Source organism: Eutrigla gurnardus (assembly GCF_963514095.1).
Source record: "Eutrigla gurnardus genome assembly, chromosome: 5".
Taxonomy (NCBI): domain Eukaryota; kingdom Metazoa; phylum Chordata; class Actinopteri; order Perciformes; family Triglidae; genus Eutrigla; species Eutrigla gurnardus.
In genome coordinates this window covers 13,340,501-13,364,635 of record NC_139919.1, presented here as the reverse complement: position 1 = coordinate 13,364,635, position 24,135 = coordinate 13,340,501, and the positions used below count along the sequence as shown (strand labels likewise).

Genomic DNA, 24,135 nt, shown 5'->3' with positions numbered 1-24,135 from the left:
GAATAGCCCTGATGAAATATTAACAACACCTGACTTGCCCACTGACTTGTAATACTTACTGCACATTAATGGATTTCTGATGCGTAGATGACGCGACAACGAGCCCGTGCACAGATACAAAGCACACAGGCAACCTGTATTTAAATACGGCTCTCTTTTAACAACCGATATCCATGCGGCGTGTCAAATGAAGGCACTGTGACATCGGCAAAGGAATATGCGTCCTCACTTCTCTTGCTGATTTATGTTTGTTCCCTAATATGTGTGCGATGAGCTTGCCGACTGCGTCCTCTGTCCATCTGTAGAATACGGGCAATGAATATGCAACTGGTTTTAGGACAAAGAGTGCTCTGGAAATACTATTCAAATTTATGTAAGAAGGCCTTCCATATTCTGCTCTGTGAAATCACAGCCATTTTACCTCTGGGTTGATTACAGTGCATCCACTCTTGCCATTCATTTATTATATTTGGAGCTGCACCACTTGTACTGTATCCTCCTCCTGACTTAATCTGTGACTCTCTCACACGACTGGATCACTGGCCCCGCCCACCAGGGTGTGCACGCCCGTGACGGCCAAATGGCCACTCAGACACCGGCCTGAATCATTAATGATCCTTTTGCACATGGCATCCGAGGAGAAATGACATAGGGTTTTTTCTGCGAAAGACCTGAAAGCGGCGTTGAAAGATTGAAAAGCAGACTGGCGGTCTGGGAGGTGAAGATGCGTCTGGCTCTGGGATTTTGTGGACAGTTTGCAAAGGCAACCTTTTCATCTCTTTCTAATAAGAAGCTTAACGTCGGGCACCAGTTTGAGGTGAGGAGGTTTGGTTTTTGACACCGGGGTGATGTAGCTGCCGGGCTGACGCTTGGTAGTCCTTTCTTTATCACATGTTGTGTGAGCGTGAACTCGGTGACATGGCCTTTCTGTACTTTCTAGAAATATTCCCTTTGATGATAGCAGAGGAACTGCGTTAGCATCACTCGTGCACAAGTAATTGCATTACTTTCGCTCCCCATCTTGGTTAATTTTCCTCACATTTTTCATCTTGTGCTTTCAAAGAACAGGATCTGGCTTCGAGGCAGGCGGTGGAGTTTGCTGAGGGGAGAGGAGAGGAACGTTGGGTGTTAATTAGCTTGTTACTATGCATAGCAGAGTTTTTGCTACGCGGGGTTGTCGACGCCTGTCTTTCTCATACTGTACCGAATACCCCTAATCTGTTTCATGAAATGGGTCAAATCTGTGCAACAGTTTTACAGAGGTTTTATTTTGCTTTTGGTTGGGAACGCACTGTGTAGCGGCTGATGTTTGTATTGCTGAAGGATTTCGACAGCGTGTGTATGTGTGTGTGTCTCTGTATCCTTATTATGCTGATATGTATTTACCCTGGCTGGCTTTCAGGCATCTAGCTGACAATGTAAAGTGTTGCATTCAGGTAGGTGGTGCAGTGTCTCGCTCAAAGACACGGCTATAGATGGACATCTGCACTTTGATGTTTTGGTTATGGTATGCAGTTCTCCAACTGCTGATGTTGGATGGAGAAACCAAATCCCTCACCTCGTGTCGTTTAAATAGCAGGTAACTGACTCTTCTCATCTGTTGACTCTCCATAGGCCACAGAAAACGAACCAGGTGACATGGACCTGAGTGGCTTGCCAGAGACCGCCGTCGACTCCGAGGAGGACGACGATGAGGAGGACATCGAGCGAGCCTCGGACCCCCTCATGAGCCGGGACATCGTGCGGGACTGCCTGGAGAAAGACCCCATGGATAGAACCGATGATGACATAGGTGAGCGCCAAAAAACAGTGTCTCAGTGCAGCTTACGAACAGCACTATTGTACCTAAAGTGGTATTGCCCAACGGTGTGTGCTTTATAAATATACAATCTATTTATGATTATGTTTTATGATATGAGAGTTAGGAGAAGGGTGTGTTTTCAAAGATATGTGTAAAAAGCACAAGCTCCAGTACTCCTTGTCCCAATTTTCGATGAATTCAGTGCAGTATAAACGCCACACCCTCCTTTCTTATTTAAATCGGTCACATAAATCTACATTTGTCTGAAGCCAGTTCTGCTTTCCTGCTCTCATTTACAACGTAGGCTTTCGAGTAATTCTCAAAGCAACATCAGGCTTGCAGTATCATATCCCTTAAAGCTATGACTCAACTCCAATGGTAATGATAGGCAGTACACACTCCCAGAGCTTAGCTGCAGATGTGGACTGAGGGAGGATGATGCACTGGATGTAAAGAGTGCCTGCCAACCATTCTCCCCCTCCCCCCATTTTGCCAATCCCCCGCGGTACACCCCTCCCTCCGCCGGCAGGCTTTTCTAGGTCACTCCGGCACATCCTCTCGCCTCACCTCTCCCAGCACATTAAACTTTCAGTGCTTCCGCAGCTTCACACACGACGCTGTTGCCATGCCAAGCACAGGTCAGCCAGAACGCCAGACTGCTGCTGGCCCAGCCAAGTGGGGGTGCTGGCTGGTAGATGGGGGAGAGTGGGGTATTTTTTCCTACTTCGGACCTCAGTGAAGCATGCTGCAGAACGTCTTGCGCCCTGGATTTGTGCCCTAGCGTTTCCCGACACACCCAGTCAAATACACCCAATATTTAAGTAATTCATCTTAATTACAAAACAACATTTTCTTGCGTACTGTTCATGCACATACAGTACTTTTGGTGTGCTCAAGTTTTAAAATATCCTGCCATCACCCAGTGAAAAAAATGTAGTATATGCTGCTGTATATTATATCAATAATACTGGAAAAAATGAAACGGCAATACCCAACTAGCTCAGCATGACCTCCCTATGACAGTTTTCACCGGCATGACTTTCTACTGAAGAAGTTGTGTCAATAAAACGTGCCCACAGTGAAATCTGTGGATTCTCCTGACTACTGGGCATTTTAATGTGATTAATTATGATAGTGTCAGAAATACTTAGAGTATTATATTTAATAGTTCCAGCTTTTAAACTGTGAGGATTTGCTGCTTATTGTTTGTCAAGAACTGAATTTATTTGTGTTTATTAGCTGAATAAAAAAAGTAATTGTGTGCATTTTCATTTTTCTTACTATTTTCTGATTTTATAGACAAAATAGGAGTTACTTAATCTATAATTAATTAATCTATAATGAATTAACTGTATTTGCATGGTTAATGATGTTTTTTAGTATGTGTATTAGACTTGCTAAACTAACACAGAGGTCATTGAGTGAAGTGTCAGCAATTGTTCCTGGCTCGCCTTGAAGGTTTTACAGTATATCAATGGAATTGATATTTGGCTTCAAGTTCTCCAGATAAGGATTCCTCTGTTGGCTTTTCACTGTGGAGATGATCGGATTTGATGCTCAGCCTCCAGTTCGTGCCTTCTTGGCTGGAAGTGAAAGCAACGCAGGCTCGCCAAGAGCGCTGCCTGTCCTCGTTCTCTGCTCCGGGTGTCAAGACTCTGTTGACCCTTTTTCCTCAACCTCCACTCTCTCCATTGTCCCTCCTCTATCCCTCTCGCAGAGCAATTACTGGAGTTCATGCATCAACTGCCAGCATTCGCCAACATGACCATGTCAGTGAGGAGGGAACTGTGCGCCGTCATGGTTTTCGCTGTGGTCGAGCGCGCCGGCACCATCGTTCTCAATGATGGAGAGGAGGTGTGTGTTGGTGCATACTCATGCATATATAAGCCCTGTCTTGTGACTTTGTCATGCCTTTAATTATATTTATATATGTGTGTGTGTCTCTCAGGGAACTGAACCTCCATCTCACCCCTTCACACCAATGAATCTTCCGTCTTCCATTTAATGTTTTTTTTTCTGCTCTATTAAATCTGAATGGCAGACAACCTGTATTTCCAAGCCTTATCTAGGATCCCTTAGGCAACTAAAGCAGGCATTACTTATTCTCTCTCTGTCACACACACACACACACACACCAGACATGAGTTTCAGTGATGCACTCAAACAATAGAGAGCAGACCTTGCCTTGGATGCCTGGTCACTGTAGTAAATGTCCGGTCGGAGAGAATTCAGGGTTCAATGAGTTTATTGCTGCTGTGGGGGTCAAAGATGTGAATCTCTGCTTTCTTCATAACACCCTTATTTTCACTTCATCCCTCAAAAGTATAAGAAATAATAAAATATGTTTTGTTCTTTTCAATCAAGCATGTATGTACAGCATCTTCACATTCTTTGTGTTTTGCTGGATAGCTCTAATATTCCGGCGTTGTTGCTGTATCCCACTGAGGGACGTAAAAAACCATCTGCTAGTGCAGCAGTCCCCTTGTTGTTTGTTCTTTTTGATAAATAACTTTGACTCATTAAGGGACACCAGCTGTTGGGAATATTACTAAACTGAACTCTAAAGTCATTGCTGTTGTCTTTCTTTCTTTCTTTCCTTCTTTCTTTTTTCAACGTTTTATGTCTTACTTCCTTCCATCATCTAACCATTGTAACCACGTGTTTCTCTCTCCAGCTGGACTCGTGGTCGGTGATCCTGAACGGTTCGGTGGAGGTGACGTACCCCGAGGGCCGGACAGAGATCCTGTGTATGGGGAACAGTTTTGGGGTGTCACCAACCATGGAGAAGGAATACATGAAGGGCGTAATGAAGACCAAGGTGGACGACTGCCAGGTAGGACCTCAGTTGTAAATGTTCCTGCATAGTAGCATGTTAAGTGTAGCAGGTCCGTTGCATCTGGATCTTAGTGTGAAAAGCCTGGCAAAAACCCTGACATTTCCTTGATATTCAATCTGTGAGCCACTCCCTGCAGCACAAAGCTGCTTTGCATCCACTTAAATGTGAGAAACAACCATTTTGAAAGAGAATAGGTCAGTATATGTAACGAGCAAGGTCACGTTGTTAGCATCGTGTGTTTAATGGGAGTAAACCAGTGAAGGGAATGTGTTAAGTCCTTTAATCACCAGCAGCTGAGCTCAGTGGCTGCAATGTGAATATTTGTGTTTCTAGTTAGTGAAAGTCAGAGGAGATAGTAGTTTAGTTGCTATGCAGAATTTCTTTCTACTACACATACATGGATAAAATACACGTAGCTGTAACACAGATTTTTCTATGTTTGTACCAACTTCTGCTTTATCCTCTCTGGTCCAGTTTGTGTGCATAGCCCAGCAGGACTACTGCTGCATCCTCAACCAGGTGGAGAAGAACATGCAGAAGGTTGAGGAGGAAGGGGAGATCGTTATGGTGAAGGAACACCGTGAACTGGACCGCACCGGCACCAGGAAAGGACACATCGTCATCAAGGTGACAAATTCACTCACTCACGCGCCGGACTCATTGCTTTACTCTGGAAGATAGGAGGGCTCAAAAGAGACTAGATTAACTCGAGAGCCAAACAAGAACAATCTGCTAGATATTCAAACAGATCTTTCTAAGTCAATCATGTTGCATGAAAGGTTATGACCTTATTTTATACAAATAACACCTTGATTTGAAACCTCAGGGCACACCAGAGCGTCTCACCATGCACCTGGTGGAGGAACACTCAGTGGTGGACCCAACCTACATCGAGGACTTCCTGTTGACCTACAGGACCTTCCTCTCCAGCCCCATGGTCGTGGGCAAGAAGCTCCTGGAGTGGTTCCACGACCCCAGTCTCAGGGACAAGGTACGGATGAAGGACCCGCTGTATATCTGCACGAACTGATGAAATCATTCAAATGGACACTAAATACTGATATAACACACTTGAATAATGGACACGTAGGCATTCAAACGCACCTAAGCGGAGGTTTTCTATGAACCCATAAACATTTTTAGGTCAGAATGTAAAGTACACAACTGGTGACTGGCAGTGCATGTAAATAATGCATGTAAATAATGCATGCACTGCCAGTCACCCAGTGAACTACATGCTGACCCGTGCTGCTGATGTGATTGCTCCAGGTTACACGGGTAGTCTTGCTGTGGGTAAACAATCACTTCAATGACTTTGAGGGTGACCCTGCCATGACTCACTTTCTGGAAGAGTTTGAAAGCAATCTGGAGAAAGAAGTAAGTGGAACACCTTTCACAGGGATTATTCAACATGCAAAAAAAAAAAAAAATGTGTCGCCACCTTTTGCACTTTCCTCACACCTGTTTGGTGTGTTTTTCCAGAAAATGTGCGGGCACCTCAGACTGTTAAATATAGCGTGTGCTGCTAAAGCCAAGCCGAGGCTGGTGACGCTGACCAAGCCATCCAGGGACTCGCCACTGGCCTTCAGCCTCCTCGGAGGTCAGGAGAAGGGTTTCCGTATCTTCATTGATGCCGTGGAGCCCGGGAGCAAGGCAGCAGAAGTCGGCCTGAAACGTGGAGATCAGGTAACCTCCATTTCCTTTGTCAGTCAACACACTTTGTGTCTGCTGTAAAGAAGTTCTTGCACTTCATTAAAATCTTATGATTTTGTCTTGAACTGTTGGAGGGAGTTTTTCTTTGGTTGCAGGCTACAACTGAGTAGAACTCACTTCTCTCACACAGACCAGCATGTGACTTGATCTTTTTTCATGTGTTGGAAGTTCATTTTTGTTGTGAAATTGGTTTTACATTTTGCTCTAACTAGCATTAAAGGTTTTTTTTTTTTTTTGTACGCCTTAAATTGAAGTTGCCAGTAGCTGCGGGCGTCTTGTGTTGGCTTTCTTCTCGCAACTTGACTTCTCAACAGTTTTCACACTCTGCAGTCCTCGGGGCTTTAAGCAAAGTCCCTTAATCCTTGAAACCATCTTGAGAGTGTCTGAATGCGAGTTAAGCCCTTTTGACTCCAAACGTTCCCTGCAGCTGTTTCCCCCGAAAGGAAGCAGAGAAGCTGGTGTCCTTGATAGCATTCACTCTGTCATGCCCGCTGCTCGCACCTTCCAATTTTTAGCAGCTTCGGCTGCGACCACCATTCATTCAGGAGCTATCGTTTCAGAGCTATAGTGTTAGTCCCATTTGTTTCGTCACCTCCCATTAGCAGTAGCTAAGTAGTAAACGCCACGCAACGTCTTGCTAATCACTGCTAATCCCAAAACAGACATTTGGACTTCTAAGTAGGTGTTAGCCGGCTTCATGGCAGCAGAGGATGGCCTGTACTTGCATTACAGTCAAAGGTCACTTCCCCTTCCACTAAAGAGGAAGCGGCAAAGGCTGGTTAGCAGATTGTGTTAAAATGCAAATATCCGGCGCTTGTGCAGAGGTCAAGCTGTGAAAACGATTCAAAGGTGACCCCGACCGTGTGAAGGTCAAAACCACATGTTGGACTCAATTTCACAATGTAGAACAGAGGAATTGCATCTTTCACTGGATAAAATATGAAATTCAGAGATCATTACCTGTGTTTGCTTCATTAGTTCAAGGCTAAAAACCTTTCCGCACAGAACCTTCATGATATGCAATTTGACGTGATAACTGAGGATGAACAGTCAATGAGTAGTTTACTGGCAGGTGTTTCTTCACCAGCAATGTGACTCTTTATGCACGTTCATAACTTTAGATCAGGTGACTTTAGGTCTGTTTTTATTAAGGGAAGGTGAGGTAAATATGCAGCCAATAAATGTGCCTTCTTCTTCTTTCTGCAGATCTTGGAGGTCAATGGGCAGAACTTTGAGAATGTCCAGCTCAACAAAGCCAACGAGATCCTGAAGAACAACACCCACTTGTCCATAACTGTGAAAACAAACCTTTTAGGTAAAGCTTCACCATATTTATGAGGATATTTTTGAAGAGATGAACTGGTTAAACCAAAAACCTAATTCTGTAATATACATGTATATTAAATCATATTACACTTTTTTAAAACATGCACTTTTCTGATAAATTCCATGGATGGTTAAAGACGTTTACGAAATTATAAAAAAGGACTAGAAGAAAAGAAAGCAACTGGGACAGTTGTCTTTTTGAATGGTGTTTACAGCATAGAGAGAATATTAAATGTTGGTCTCCTCCCTCCTTTTGCCCAGTGTTTAAAGAGCTGCTAACCAGGCCAGAGCACGACCATGATTTGGACGGTGAGGAGGAACATGACAGAAAGAACGGCGCACCCCACCTTCCAAAGATCGGAGACATCAAGAAGGCCAGCCGCTACTCCATCCCCGACCTGGCAGTGGACGTGGAGCAGGTGATGGGCTTGGAGAAGGTCAGCAAGAAAGCAAAGACCAACTCTGTGGGAGGTCGCAACAAGCTGAAGAAGATCTTCGACAAGACACTCACCAGCATCCTGCCTCCTAAACCCTACAAGTAATGAGACTCAATGGCGTCGCTTTTATTAAGAAAATGTTTGCACCATATTGTAAAGCTGCACAAGATAGATTGTCATGTTGACAGTTCTAAATGGCATCGAGAGGTAAATGTTTGAGATTAAGAATTTAGTACCTCATAATTATGTTTGATGATGGCAGTAAACTGCACACAGCTGCTCGTTCACCAAACAAGCAGTGCTGTGATGGTTTTATATCAAAAGGATGCTAAATGCACGAGCGGGAGAAAAATCTGATGACAATGAGTCGAGCACAATTTGTATTTTACTTGTCAACAAGTTTTGATACATCCTGTGTTGTGTGCAGAGACGAAGCAGTGATCCACACATCCCCGTCTGATTGAGACTGATTGGCCTGTTTGTTTCCCACATTGTAGCATTTCAGACAGTTGTTTTTTTTCCCCCCGTCTCTGCGATGTTCTGCACTGATTGGTTTGTGCGAAGCAAACTTACAATCGATCAATCAGTCAACTGCTGAGCTGAATCCGATCTTGATGCATCTCTTCTCGCCATCGGTGCCACAGCTCGTTTTCCCTGAGGCTTAATGAGCCTTGTGTTATGTTTTCTCAAACTATCTGACATTAGCGGAGTCACTCTTAATTTCTAGCAAGGCATGGCACCTCCACAAGTAAATACTGTGGGGAAACCTGGAATACAACTTGATGTGGAAATGTTTTTCCATTATTACAATAGAGTTGATGCCATCACGGTCCACAGCTGATAATGAAGCTGATTGTAGAGAGCTGAGTGACATTAAGAACCAGGTTTGTAATGTTTACTCTTTGTAACTAGCCCCTGAAGACATTGGGATTCCCACTCCATTTATTTTTATGATCTAGCACCAGCTTCAGCTTCCAGATTGAGATATCTGTTCACTGACCATAATGTGAACCTGACATGGCACCAATCACCCAGAATTAGCTCTAAAATATGAGTTCTTTCTTGCAGACTGTGTCTATAGCCGGAGGCATCCACAGCTTCCAACTCCTGCCAACACTAATATCGCCCCCTGCCTTTTGTTGACCGAACTGCTATCTCACCCCTCTCCGTGTTCTCCTACTTGTTTCCATAGCGACGTTTGCGTGGGCCAATCGCAGGACGACAGCATTGTGGGGATGAAGCAGTCCAAACAGATCGCACCAGCTCTGCCCGTCAGTGGCAACCTCTCGTCGTCAAACCCAGACCTTCTGCAGTCTCACCACCGCATCCTGGACTTCAACAACCAGCCTGGTGTGTATTAAACTGCTTTGTGGATATAATGCAACGCTGGGAAGTCTGTAGCAACAAATCACCTTTTTTATTTATTTTTCTTTCAACATTTGACAACATTATTGACAAATACGATCTCAAAATGATTATTATGTCTGTTTTGTTAAAATGTTTTATGGTTCATTTGCATTAGCAGCAGTTTAAACCTTCTGACACCATTAATGGGCTTTTTATTTGTTTTTAGACATTTTAATTTGATTTTAATATTTTAATAAGATGTGATGGAATAGTATTCCTTTAAGGGAGTAATATGGATAGCATATAAAAGTATTATATATGCTTTATTACATCCAAATTCTGCTATAGATTGTGATATAGTACATTTTCTAGAAATTAATTTGAGAAATCTCACTTCAAGGTCTGTTTAGTAGCTATTCTAGTAGAGTTCAATAAAAACACATCAGCAGGTGGAGTTTGGCCAGTTGTCATAGCTTAATTTATTTTTTACAAGGTCAGACTGGAACTTGAACTTTATTGTGTGTTTGAAGACGAACTAACCAGATATAAATGTATTTTTGGGCCTAGAATTGAACACCACACGTATCGATGAATCTCATCATATTGATGCAACAATTGTGTAAATCCTCATTGCTCACTGGCCATGATGGGCTAATGCAACCAGATACATTATAGGGCTATAGCTGCCTAAACAGTATGAAATGGGTTCTCTACCAAGTGTATCGAGCCAAGACTAGAAACGTGGCGTCTCTCTACATCTCCATTAACTCATGTCCATCACATGTTGTTTGTGTTCTTCCAGTCCCCGTCATTCTGAGTGAGTATCATGTGTCGTGACCCTGCTTCTCCCGGCACAGTCGCAGCTTTGTCAATGCTGTCAGCCTTACAAACGTTAATCAGCTGCTATATGTTTGTACACGAAACATAAACTCAGTTGATCTGCATTCATGCTTGTAATTGACTAAAGCTAACAGCATTGCACTGACTGCTGAACTTTACATTTTGAGGGCACATGGGTATTGATTTGTTGTTGTTTTTTAATTGGAGATTTTGGGTCATTGATCGGTGGGGCTTTCTGATCAAACTAATGAATCATGGGAAGTGGGGTTTGCTGGTGACAACAGAACGATGCTTCGGTGATGGAATGGCTCCTTATAAATCTTAGGAAACAAACTGCAAAAACAATCATTGTTGTTACTTAAAAAGCTTGTACTGCATGGTCAAAACAATGTGCAGAAGTACACATTTAGACTCCGTATGTGTTCTGTTCACCCCCAGACATGTCGGACCAGGTATTACGAGTCTTCAAGGCAGACCAGCAGTCCCGATACATCATGATCGGGAAGGACACGACGGCTAAGGAGGTGGTGGCCCAGGCTATCAGGGAGTTCGCCCTGACTGCAGCCCCGGAGGCTTATTCTCTGTGTGAGGTATCGGTCACACCGGAGGGCGTCATCAAGCAGAGGCGGTTACCAGACCAGCTGTCTAAACTAGCCGACAGGATTCAACTGAGCGGCAGGTAATTACATCTTAAATTGGATGTACTTTCTTTTTGTCAGGATTATTGTTTTCCATCGTCATTCCTTAAAATGATGATTTTGTAACATAATTGCGCTGCCAATCTAGCCAGGACTGAGATTTTTAACTTGAGAGACACTTCTGATCAAATTAAGGTCAAATGAAAATAAATTAGGACTGCAATTTACAATTATCTTCTTTTCTAGTTAACATGAACAGATTGTTAAGTGTATACAATGTCAGAAACGGCAATAACATTTTCAAAGAAATCAAAGGTGAGGGCTTTTCATTGCTTTTGTTTGTCAGGCTAACACTCAAAAACACAATTTATTCACTTTAGAATGATATGAAATGGAGGAAATGAGTAAATCCTCACCTTAAAAAGAAGAAACCAGTTTGATTTAAGGGATCAAACCACACATTCTCCTCTATCACCAGATACTACCTGAAGAGCAACATGGAGACGGAGACGTTGTGTTCGGATGAGGACGCCCAGGACCTCCTGCGAGAGGGCCAGATCTCTTTGTTACCGCTCAGCACAGTGGAGGTCGCCACTCAGCTCTCCATGCGGGCCTTTGAACTGTTCTGTGCCATCGAGCCCACCGAATACATCGACGACCTGTTCAAGCTGCGCTCCAAGACGGGATCGGCCAGCCTGAAGCGCTTCGAGGAGGCCATCAACCACGAGACCTTCTGGGTGGCCACGGAGGTGACGCGGGAGCCCAACCAGCTCAAACGCATGAAGACCGTCAAGCACTTCATCAAGATCGCCCTGCACTGCCGCGAGTGCAAGAACTTCAACTCCATGTTCGCCATCATCAGGTGAGACAGGGAATAATGGATATATGTGAATATGATTATTGATATCAACTTTGCTGAATGTGATGACTGTGTAATGAAGCGTAGCGGTTTTAGAAACGTTCATATAGTTGGGGGGTGAGACCAAAATAAACTAAGACACATCCTCTCCCCTCAGTGGTCTGAACCTGGCTCCAGTCTCCAGACTGAGGGGGACCTGGGAGAAGTTACCCAGCAAGTACGAGAAGCTGTTCGGGGACCTGCAGGACCTGTTCGACCCCTCAAGAAATATGGCCAAGTACAGGAATGTCCTCAACAATCAGAACCTCCAGCCACCAATCATCCCTCTGTTCCCCGTCATCAAGAAGGACCTCACCTTCCTACATGAAGGTAGACCATCATTTAACCCCTCTAATGTGGGAGTACCTTTAGAGCTTATACTATAATACGTTAACTGGTGACTGAAAATCTATTTCATAGTTTTCATGTGATAAATGAGATCATAAATGTCATCTTCTAGAATTAAACGATGACATTTCTTTCTCTGTGTATAACTTGTAGCTATACTGCCCCGAAGTTTTCAGGTTTGTTACTCAGATTGTGTAACAGACAGATGAATTATAATACTATTATATGCGATAAATACAGTGCTCATTGATGTAGCCTCACCAATGTAAGTGAATTACACTATTAAAAATCTGTACTAGTAGTAACTGCTAGTTACCTTTTTAGTAAGATTAGTACGCACCAACAAGTATTTCCACTATGTTGATAACAGGAAATAACATTGCTGTCTTGCATCAATGCAAGTTTTCACATTTCCTTGTCATTAAAATGTTTACATGGTGTAACAAACACAATGAAGAAGCTCACTTGTAGTTTAGCAGGGCAGTGTGAGGTGTTTATCCCTCCTGATAGCTATTAGTCTTGTCAGCCGGGTAATGTGCCATCATTGATTTTTTTCCCTTCTCTCTCAGGCAACGACTCCAAAGTGGACGGACTGGTGAACTTTGAGAAGCTGAGGATGATCGCCAAAGAAATCCGCCATGTTGGTCGCATGGCCTCCGTCAACATGGACCCGGCCCTCATGTTCCGGACCAGGTGAGACCCCTCTCAAAAACCCAGCCAGATAATTAGATGAATAACAATCCCCGGCCCTCCCTGTAGAAACAGTCAGTCGGGGTTATTCGGTTCACATAGATTCAGTAAAGATTTCTGCATCACGCTTTTCCTTCAAGCAGCTGTTCCCCTCTGGCAACTGTTTCCTCTGGCAACTGTTTCCCTGTACACATTGTTGGCGTAAGATGTGCACAGTGCTCCTGTGAAAGTGTGTCCCTGTCTAATGATATCACTTCTTAGCGGTGTTGCCATTTGATTTCCTCTCTGACTTTCACGTGGGTGAAATTTGCGTCTCTTTTGGTGATCTTGGTGGTCTTTCCTGTCCTAAGCTTTGTCTCTCTCTCTATCCGTCCACCCTTTGCCCTCCATGCTTCTCTGTTCATGGCACCCACCCTCTAGGAAGAAGAAGTGGAGAAGTTTAGGGTAAGTTTGGTGACCCTACAACCTTTTGTCCTCCCTGCACCACGGCCTTTTTTTGTTTTCTGCCACTTTGCGTGCTTCTTTTCTGAAACCTTGTTTCCATTAACCAGTTTGAGTTGAATCTTCCCACTAACACTGTCTGATGCTAACCAAAGGCTTTGAATGAAACAAAGGTCACTTATGCTACCATTTGGTCACGCTGGACATTTCAGTCTGGAAACAAATGAAACATGAAAAGCAAAACAAATAGGAGGCAAATAAGGCAAAAATGTATCTTTATATCTTAAATATACAACATATTAATGTTATTGCTGTTGGATTCCAGCCTTGCATTAGCAAATGTGACCTTTTTTGACATGTACCTAACAATATGCATGTAGCTTCAGTTTTACCCATCTTTAAGGATGTAAATGTATATCAAAACTCCAAACAAGCAGTATTTCTGGATAGAACGTTGTTTTTTAAATCATGGTTTACATTCTTGTGGTGAAATGGGACATCAGTGTGCATACGGCATTTCCTGGGACATTCAGTAGGAAACGTATGGAAGCACGTTGCATTCACTAAAGGGAGAGAAAAAGGGTTTCTGGTAATTCTGAACTCGGTATCTTGTAATTATGATTCAGCTTCTTGTAATTATGAGAAAGCTCTATTGCAATTACAAGATCTGTATCTCATAATTGTGAGTTGTCTTGTGTGTCTATTATGAAAGTAGTACTTCTTACATGTTTTTTTTTTTCTTCGAATGAAATGAGCATCCAAACATGAATAACAGAGATAGTATATTTTAATATTCAGCCTCTCAGAATCAGAATTGTAAACCACACAAACTCTACAAACACATTCTGGAAATGAAAATCCATAAATATGTTTCCACTGATGAGAACAAACATGACTCATTGACAGATACTCTTTTGTGTACTGGGACACATGAGACCATGTGCAAGGGAAGCTTTTACTACCACTACTACTACGAGCTCTGACTCAAGCCACAGAAATGTAAACTGTGACCGTGCTACACTGCTAGAACTCCTCCTTTCTACTCCCCCGCTGTTTGACTCCACCATCATCCATCCCCCCTCCCTTCCCCCCCCTCGCCTCCCTCCTGTCTGGAATGACTGGAATGTTTTGGAGTTGAGAGACACACCTAGAGCTGCTCTCTGCATGTCCGAGTTTAAACACCAGGCTCCCTGCCTAGCCCAGTATGACCTGTGCAATTCTACCTAAACAACTCTTTGTTAATAACGTCCTTCTCTATTCTTTCCATTTGTTTTTGTGCGTCTCTGGTCTGCGTTCGTGCCTGCAAACCTGCCGTCCCCTCTGTGTTCATGTGCATGATTCTGCGTGGGTGCCTATGTGTGCGACCAGGTCCCTAAGCCAGGGGAGCGCCAACGCGGCAGTGCTCGACGTCACCCAGTCAGGCGGGCACAAGAAGAGGGTGCGACGCAGCTCCTTCCTCAACGCCAAAAAGCTTTACGAGGACGCCCAGATGGCCAGGAAAGTCAAACAGTACCTGTCCAACCTCAGCCTGGAAACCAACGAGGAGAGTCTGCAGACGCTGTCGATGCAGTGTGAGCCCTCCATCAGCACATGTGAGTCTGGGACACGCGCATCCAACATGTAGGCATTCTGAGATATGAATATCACGTATGAGAGAAGCCCACGATGTCTCATCTCCCTGCAGGGCAATCCTTTCAAGAATATCATTTGAATAATAACAAATCATTTCAATGTTGACTCCTTGATTTCTCTTGAGACACATGCACGTTCCCAGGATTCCCAGTAGACTCAGACAGACTGGGACCATTGTAGTAACAAGACACTCAGGCTTGCTTTAAGACTCGTTGGCAGTGAATAAAAATGGCCAGTTTCCCATCGTTAACGCCAGCTTCACTTGCTGCTTACGCATTGATAGACAGAAGGGGAGAGTACAACGTTGCACAGTTATGAACAACTCTATCTAAAATGAATAGCAGTCATTGTCTTATGTCATTCCTGTTTAAACCCTAAAATGTAAATCCAACCCTGTAATGGCAATTTGCTTCCTCACCCTACTCAGTGCCCAAGAATGCCGGTGGGAAACGACCGGACACTTCCCCTGTCGTGTCCAGGGCCGCCAGCCAACAGAGGGGGCAGTTGGCTAAAGGAAACCAGGCCCTCCAGGTCCCAGCTGTGGCCCTTTACCCATCGCGGAAGAAAGTGCCAGTCAAGGATCTGCCACCTTTCGGTATGATGGATTTGACAGAATGAGATTTCATTCAAATGCTCATCTAAATCCAGGCCTTTCAGGTGCCATAATGGATGTTCTGTAGTTCAGGTTCATTGTGTTTCAGAAAGGTATTTGTGTTGAGAATGGTGTATTACTGTATCTAGTATCTATCGGTCCTCATCAGCAACTGAACATAACAATAAGCTCTACTTATGTTATTAATAGGGACATGTCACATCATATTTAGACAAAAATCTCTTCATAATAGTGGTTAAAATGCTCCCTATGATAAGATATACATGATATTCTAACAGTGTTGTTCTGGATTGAGTGAAAGCCGTTTTAAAAGCTCCTCTTCACTTGTCCTTCTACAAGCCACCATTACTCTGTTTTTTCTTCCTCATCCTGTTATTTGCAGACAATAGCAGAGGCTGCTTCTTTATGACAGTGCTGCCACCTAGAGGCTGTCTGACAACAAGCAAATGCAAATGCAAATGCCCAAAAAATCCCAGACAATGCAGTTTAGCATCCCGGCTCCCTTGGGGGGGGATGGCAGTGTTCCTTGTGCTAATTCTGCTCATCTTCTTGTAAATGTCCACAGGCACCAGTTCCCCTCAGTCTCTGAAGAAGATCCTGTCTCTGTCAGAGGAGGGGAACGAAAGGCACCGGAGGCAGCCAGAGGACACTGTGTCCAACGCCTCCTCCCAGCTCTCCTCCCCTCCCACCTCCCCCCAGAGCTCACCCAAGAAGGGTAAGCCAATAATCCTCCCTCCCACACCATCTCCAGACTCATCCTTTGCTCATGGTGGGCCACTATTGCCACCTGGTGGCTGTCAGAAGGTATTGCAATGTTTCAGATAGGTTGTTGGATACGAGTCATTTTTCTCCAAAATGAAACTCACCTTACCTTAATTAGAAATCCAAAACCCCCTCTTAGCTTTAGTCAGATGTTATTTATCCAGTGACTTGAAGGCTACAGAGTCAGACATATTGTCCCCCCTTTAAACCACTGCAGCCACAGTTAAACTGGTATTGGTCTGGTGGTGAGCAGCATTTTATAGGCATTTGAGCCACAGCACTTACTAGTCTGGAGTCAAAGACATTTAATGTAGTTTTAGTCTAATCGAAGCCAGAAGACTTGTATTTTATGCGTTATAGTTCTTGGTTTTCTGATTTGTAAACAGCTTTGTTGCTGAGCAGCTCTAATGCCTTTGCTATGAATATCAGAGAAACCACTGATGTTTTCATATATTTGTCATGGAAGTCTTTGGTCAAACCATTGACCATTTTTCAGTTATTCAGCCACAATGGCTGTAAGTGATTGTTGTCGTATAGCTCTTCTGCTGGGTACATGTTAACCTCAAGCACAGCATGTTCACGTAAAACCATCATGTAAATAAGAACATATTAAAATACACAAAGAACCATGAATGCAAAAGCTAAATTAAAGTGCCAAATCCATAATTTTATAATGTCTCTGCTACAAAAAGAGAAAAATGGCTTAATTTAATTCAAAACGCATGTAACTTTGTCTTCATGCAACTGGATCTGGATGCAGTTTGGATGGTTTGACTGTAGACCAGAGGCTTTATAGAGACCTCTGTTGTCTTTACACTTCTGGACCTGACACTTGAATGAACTGAGAAACTGTCTGTAAAAACTAGAACCTCATTGTTTCTGTGAGTTGATATGTTTAATTGTTATTTCACCTACTAGTGGCTCAGGTTTGCATTACATCTTTAAAGTTAAAGTAAACATTGCCTCCTTTTTTCAGACTCCAAAGTAAAGACATTGCTGTGGTTATTGAGGTGATTTATGCTGACAGTGGCGGGGGAATACGACCGCCGGGCTCTTCCACTCTATAGCTGAGCTACAGCCCCGATGACAGTCGCCTATAACTAGAAAATATGTACTTACATATGTCAGCAATCATAACCGGTGATTTCTCTATATTTCAACAGACTATTTTGTGTAATTCCCTTCGCGCCTATTATGTAAACTTTTCCACTCCTCGGCGCTGTGCCGAAACCCCCGAATGTCGCAGCAAACTGCTGTTTCAGTAAGAATCGAATGCACTTATCCCTAAAGAGCTGTTTGGCTTACTTGGAAATGGCACTCTACAATTATCCCTGCAGTCTGCATGTGACGCCTCATTTAAACAGACTGACTGAGATAAGATGCGTGAATTTCAGATGATTTACGATGAGGCGTTGAAAACAGTTGATGTTTGGAGCTTTGTGTTGGTATGTGGCCAGTCAGCATGAAGGGCGCCGTCCTTTTCAAGCTTTTATGCCACAAGACTTGAAGGGTTCTGATTTATTTGGACAGCAAATTACTGGGATGAACATTGTTAACGATTCCTTTCCTCAGTAGGTGAACATATTTTCCTCTCTCTTCCAGGTTACAACAGGATGGGAGACGCCTACTCAGACTCCGGTCACAGTGAGATCTCCTCTCGCTCCAGCCTCGTCAGTAACTCCTCGTTCGACATGGCCCAGGAGGAGAGGAGGCTCCGCCACTCTGGAGGAGTCGGGGAATCGCACATCGGGGGACAGCGGCTGGAGCGAAGAGCCACAACCGACCCCGACCAGTACAGCCTCGGGTAGGAAGCGGAGTATTTTAATTTGAGTTTATGTATCTGACCTTCAAACATCATCACGCCATTTTCATTATTTCTATCATATCATAGGTCATATTCATCGATGCAGGACTGCCGGGGCATTTACACCGGCTGCCCTACAGTGCTCTCCTCACCCAGTTCAGAGGAGCTGACTCAGGATCAGGGCGATCGTGTTTCCCTCGATGCTGCAGACAGCGGCCGCGGCTCCTGGACTTCCTGCTCCTCTGGTTCTCACGACAACATCCAGACCATGCAGCAGGGGCGTAGCTGGGAGACTCTGGCCTTTGGTGGAGGCGGAGGGATCGGAGGGCTCCCTCCTGGCGGATCAGAGGCCTTATTAGGGGGACCCGCTGCACTGTGGGCAGCCCAGGCCAGGGGGAGCTGGGCGTCTGCCAGCTCCTCCTCATCTTCAGCCGCATACTGGGGAGAGGACTCCGAGGGAGACACTGGAACCATTAAGAGAAGAGGAGGGAAGGACGTCAACGCAGACCCAGAAACAAGTAGCATCACATCCACCGGGTCAGAGGAGGCCAAGCAGCTGAGCCGGCCCTCCCCTTCACCCATCACCGCTGGGGGTAAAGGCCTCCTTAGTGAGTCACTGCACTTCACAGTCCTGTTGCTTTAACTGATGATTGGTCAAGTATTTATAGGAAACATCTTTAGTTATATTAAGGCAAATGTTTTCATCACAAAAGAAAGAAAGAGGCTGAAAACTGGCAGCAAAACCAAAAGTGTAAAAACAACACAAAGGCACATAATCTCCTGTAAAATTACAACTTGTCATTGTTTTTGTATGGATAAAACAAACACGATCTTAAACTTTAATGAGAGAGCTCTAGAGGTGCTGGTAGGCGGGTTTTGATACTTTTGGACAGAGCCAGGCTAGCAGTTTCCTCCTGGTCCCAGTCCAAGATAAACTAACTGGCTCCTGGCTCCAGCAAAATATTGACATGAGACTGGTATCAAACTTCTCATCTGTTGAGAACGCATTTCCAAAATGTAAAAATGCAGAAATTCCTGCACCAGGCAAATATAGTATAGTAAACATGTTCATCATCTCCATTTCCTTTGTTTCCCTTCAGCGCGGAAAGAAAGCCGTTACCGCGAGCCTCCCCCGACTCCCCCCGGCTACACTGCCCTGACCATCTCCGACCTTGCTGAAGGGCAGCACCCGGCCCCGGCTGTTCCCACGTCCACGGTGACACACACGGGCCGCCGGCCGCCAGACTACACCACGGCCCTGCAGCGCTCTCGCATGGTCACCCAGTCGCCCGACTCCCACCAGGCCCACCAGGGGGCCAAACAGCGGGCGGGCGGCCTTCACCGCACACGCTCACCGGCCGAGGAGCAAGAGGCTGAGGAGGAAGAGGAGGGTGAGTCCTTGTCTTCAAAACTAATCCCTCTGAGGAAGCCAAAGCCAGTGGCACAGCATACACCTGAGACTCCCAGACCATGAGAGTGTGTGTACGGGGGTTAACAGGCAGGGCCCCTCTCCCCAAGGCAGGTAAAAACTAATTTATCAGGTCCCCCCTCCTCCACTCCAATGAACCTGCATGTCAACAGGAACACACACTTGGACTGAGACTGACCATTCTTTCACACAAACTTCCCACAGCACCACTCCAAATTACAATTCTCTGTCAATGTTCCTAATCAGGAAAAAAAAGCAAAAAAAACCGGATATTCACACATTTAGTAGTTATGATCTGGGAATTGTTCATTTGGAGTGAGACCCTCACCCTTAACCCACACTATATCATCATGCATGAGTCATACTGGTTGGACCAGCAACTCACCACTTCTCTGCCAAAACGCATTCTGCTCGTCTCTCTCACCGTCTCACCCACTGTGCCCGGTAGCATCCATCAGCAGGCGCAGTGCTGTTAGGATCCTCTCACCCATGCAATCAAACTCAATGCCTGAAATACATGCACCTCCATTCTCCAGCACCAGCACGCACCTGACCCGCCTGCAGTGACCCATGATGAATTCTGTGTTGTTGTAGCAGCGCTTCTTTATTCCCGTTATACTGTGTTCCAGTGTTTTTTCCAAAGCTTTTTCACATTCCAATCAGCTGTATAGACCAGCCTTGAATTAATAAACACTACTGTCAACGTGTCAGTTAGCCTGGAGGCAGGTATGACAGGTGATGCATAGTAACTATTGAAAGCTTGCAGAGACATTCAAAGCGAGTTCTTATCATAATTTCCCATCTACCATTCAGCTCTAGTTTTCTGTTCATTTCGCTACAAAATGAATCCAATCTTATAAATATGATGACCGTGCATCTTTATATGACGTTAAAGAGAGCCCCTGCTCACAACTGTGTTCCCAGAGTACCAGAGTCGGTAACATACCAAGACTAAAACTGACAAGATGTCCTGTCACTGTCAAGTTTCAAATCGCTGCGAGTTCCTTTTTTTTTTTATTATCATACCAACATGAGCCTAAAGAATGACGGCGTGCTGTATGGCCATGTTTGTCGGTAAACGCGAGTCATGGTTTGTGACCTATACGGTGGCAGGTTTTCATTTTAACCAAACACTGACGCTCTGCTCATTTCAGTTTTCAGTGAAACACTTTTCACTACCTTCTGTATTGTAGAACTTACAACGTAGTTCTTACGTTGCACGATACGTTCAATGTAACCTTTCACTGTGTTTTCCCTTCACAGAGGATGAACAGGTGTCAGCGGTCTGAGGGACAACAGCCCACGTCCTTTTTGCAGTAACTTGAAGCCCCCCTGGTTTGGGGAGGGCAGGATTTAAGAGACTGACCGATAGACAGACCAATGGACTCATCACCAGTTACGTACGTGCCTGCTTCCTCCACTCGGCTCTCCCTCCAGATTGGTGGATTCCTCTGCTCGTCTCCCTCCCCTGCCTTAAAGCATCATAGGGGGTTGAATGACCCTGCATGCAAAAAATACTGTGAAGAAGAGATGGAGAGAAGGTAAAAGACAATGACAAAATGCCTGGCACTTTGGAAAAAGACTACAGGAACCTAACTGGTGCTGGGGGGGTCGACCTGGCCACATACACACAAAACCACATAGATGTTGTTGTTACAAACGGGAGCGGATCCTTAAAACCGGCCCCCACCCAGTGACAAAACCCCAAATCCACCTGTTAACACAACAGCATCATTCAGACGTGTTGAGCTTCATCTGCACTTTCTCATTTTCTACTTTCTGGAGAGAAAAAGAAACAGAACAAATTAAATCAAAACAGACTGTCGTTTGAAGATGGAGAGAAAACAGCGGTTGGCTTGACTCTTAAATGTTCAACTTCCCACTAGATATCATTTCTTTTTTTGCTTTTTTGTTGTTATTTCCTCTGACTGATTGCACTCTGGGGGCCGAAAAAGAGAAACCAAGTCAGCCCATTTCTCTGCCTGGACTGAAACAACCCTTTTGTTTTAGAGCATTTGAACTCTAAATCCAGTATTATCTCATGTTTCACACGTGAAAGCTTATCAAGTGTTGGTTCAAATCAAAGATCGGAGGGGATCCAGTAGGGGGAACCAACAGGCACATTGTACTGACGTACCTACATGCATACACACACACACACACACACACACAGTACATTTTATGTAACAGTACATACACAAAAACACAATTCATTTCTAAAATAAATAAATAAAAAATAGCACTTTCAGCACAATCCCAGATGTTGCCAGGCCTGGATACCAGGGTATGAGTGGTCCTCCCACCTCGGAGCTCGGCTGATTATATCAAAGTCTTCATTCTGTTGATTGCTGTTACATGGAGAGTACAATGTTTTGTTACTGGCCTGTAGCTGATATCAAAAAGCACAGGGGTGATCGACCACCCACTGAAATCTGAGCGAACACGTCGGACTCCATCGCGTTGGTCTCCTCGGAGGTCAGCGTGAGCGTAAAGCTAAGCTGCAGTAGAGCAGATTTAAACCTGGAGGGTCACCGCTTTGGCCCAGATTGAGAGCTGATGTCGGGTATAGATGTCGGCAGGAAGAAAATAAGAATCTAAGTACAAACTGTGACACGGGGAAAGGTTGCCTCTCATTCCTTGATTTGGCGTGAAGACACTGCAGACTAACATCAGCATATTTCAGAAGCTGCCAACGTGTAAAGCGTGAGTGACCCTCTTAACTATCTACCTTTACAAATGATCTTGTACAGAGTCTTACAACACACATATTCCCCTTCAAGATACATGTATCCACCGATTCAGATTTGGCTTTTCTCCCCTCCCTCCCCCAACCTGAACACATGCCACATTTTGTGAATGTGCAAAGCGCCTTACGATGCCATGATTGCATACATTTCTTTGCATGGTTGTTCCCATCACAAATCACCTTGATTCAAGAGCAACTCTTGAATCAAGCAATAGTGGAGTGAAATGCCTTATTCAAGATTCTTCCCCAAGACCTCTTTTCTCTTTTTTTTTTGTAATATGTTAAGACTCAGTACAAGATGAAGCCAGTGGTTTTCTTTCTGTTTTGGTGTGGCTTCAAGACGGCACGGTCAGATTTGCTGTGGTCATGGCAACGTAGATCTTTCCCTCTGCCGCTGTGCTCATAGACTCATCCTCAGAATCTCATTGGATGCTCTATGTATATCGCTAACGCCCCAATCCAGTTTTCCACGATATCTTGCCATCAACGGAAGTGACTGAATTATAATTTTTTTTTTTTTTACGACTCCGGTGGTGAAGTTGACGTATGAAGAAAACTTTGACGAGGCTGCCAATCAGAACGATTAGAAATCCAATTGTGAAAAGTAACTTTTTTTCCCCTTGTTTTCTTCAATCACCGAGTCGCACTGATCACATTGATCAGTCTTGGAAACTACAGACTGAGAAAAAGATGAATGAGTGCAGTTTTCCACTGTGGTCTGTGACTATACACTAATAATTTCCTGGGTTTCTTTTTGTTATTGTATTTTTTTTGTTTTTTTTTGTAATGGCTGCAGATAGATTGTTAATAATTTGTTTGTAATACAGTGGTGACATGCATCATTCACTTTCATTCAACTCTGAAGATAATGTGCATATTAGAGGGCCGAGTCCTTTTTCGAAAAACAAAAAGTTGCACAAAAATGTACAAGCGTAAAGATAAGTGTAGTAGGTAGAACTGCTACTCCGTTTGATGTGTGATGTCAGTGAGAAATGTACATTTAGCTGGTGATGACCTTCTTTTCTTCATTCTTTCTTGTACTATTTTCGCCTGTATGTCTTTTAAAAAGACAATTGGTGGAGTATGTATCAGTTGTTTTTGTATTTTTAATACAATAATTGTAAATATTGGTTATATTTTTGTTCAAATGTACTGTTTATGCCTCAACATCCAGTTTATATGAAGCTGGGAATCAATAAATACTGCATAAAGAATCAACACATAGTTATAAATGCACTTATTCATTTCTTCTGCATTTTGATGTCTTTCTTTTCCAATTTCTTCTTTTTTCCTTCCGAGGATTTCCCCCCCAGATACCGTCTAGTGTTTGCACAAGTCATGGAAGCAACTTGAAAAGTGTAACTCTCATACTTTTCTATCTGACCCCGCGGTGTGTCAGAATTAATAAAAAAGAGATATTGAAGTCTCCCCTTGCTTTTATTGCTTGTTTTGTATTGTCTTGTTATAGAACTGTGAAACTAGTGCAAGTCCCAACTCTCATTTTAATAATCTGTTTTTCATTTTCTTTTCTCACATTAGCTGTTTAATTTAATAATACAATTTAATACCTCCAGCTCACTGTTCACCACATACCCATAATAAGTAAGACATTTCAATTGTGTTTCATTTTTTATTGGAATTGCTGAGATTTACTTCTATTTCTAATGACTGTAAGGAAGACAAATACAATAAAATGGGAGTAAAATGTCCGTTTAAACCATTAGATTAAAAAACGGAATTTGAATTAAAAAAACAATAGTCACCCCTGGCAACAAGCGTAGACAGATTGAGATTTTTTTTTAAATGGTTAAGTAGCTTTATGCTTTTGTTGAAA

The 24,135-nt window shown here is 43.8% G+C and overlaps 1 protein-coding gene across 4 annotated transcripts in view; it reads left to right on the top strand.

Moving 5' to 3' along the window:
- Window positions 1-23,741, top strand: part of rapgef2b (Rap guanine nucleotide exchange factor 2b) — a 102,333-nt gene extending 78,592 nt beyond the window's left edge. The window contains exons 8-29 of one of the 4 annotated variants that reach the window (XM_084009727.1): window positions 1,615-1,792; window positions 3,519-3,655; window positions 4,476-4,634; window positions 5,112-5,264; window positions 5,464-5,628; window positions 5,907-6,014; window positions 6,120-6,323; window positions 7,557-7,665; window positions 7,938-8,214; window positions 9,306-9,463; window positions 10,739-10,979; window positions 11,417-11,800; window positions 11,955-12,166; window positions 12,754-12,877; window positions 13,295-13,318; window positions 14,684-14,907; window positions 15,375-15,542; window positions 16,126-16,275; window positions 17,925-18,126; window positions 18,214-18,734; window positions 19,227-19,644; window positions 20,819-23,741. In XM_084009727.1, the coding sequence (XP_083865853.1) occupies window positions 1,615-1,792; window positions 3,519-3,655; window positions 4,476-4,634; window positions 5,112-5,264; window positions 5,464-5,628; window positions 5,907-6,014; window positions 6,120-6,323; window positions 7,557-7,665; window positions 7,938-8,214; window positions 9,306-9,463; window positions 10,739-10,979; window positions 11,417-11,800; window positions 11,955-12,166; window positions 12,754-12,877; window positions 13,295-13,318; window positions 14,684-14,907; window positions 15,375-15,542; window positions 16,126-16,275; window positions 17,925-18,126; window positions 18,214-18,734; window positions 19,227-19,600 (4,272 nt within the window). In that variant the 3' untranslated portion in view covers window positions 19,601-19,644; window positions 20,819-23,741. Of the gene's footprint in view, window positions 1-1,614; window positions 1,793-3,518; window positions 3,656-4,475; window positions 4,635-5,111; window positions 5,265-5,463; window positions 5,629-5,906; window positions 6,015-6,119; window positions 6,324-7,556; window positions 7,666-7,937; window positions 8,215-9,305; window positions 9,464-10,738; window positions 10,980-11,416; window positions 11,801-11,954; window positions 12,167-12,753; window positions 12,878-13,294; window positions 13,319-14,683; window positions 14,908-15,374; window positions 15,543-16,125; window positions 16,276-17,924; window positions 18,127-18,213; window positions 18,735-19,226; window positions 19,649-20,818 lie in introns of all 4 variants that reach the window. The other 3 variants (XM_084009726.1, XM_084009729.1, XM_084009728.1) reach the window with 3 other exon arrangements.
- Window positions 23,742-24,135: the final 394 nt, after the last annotated feature.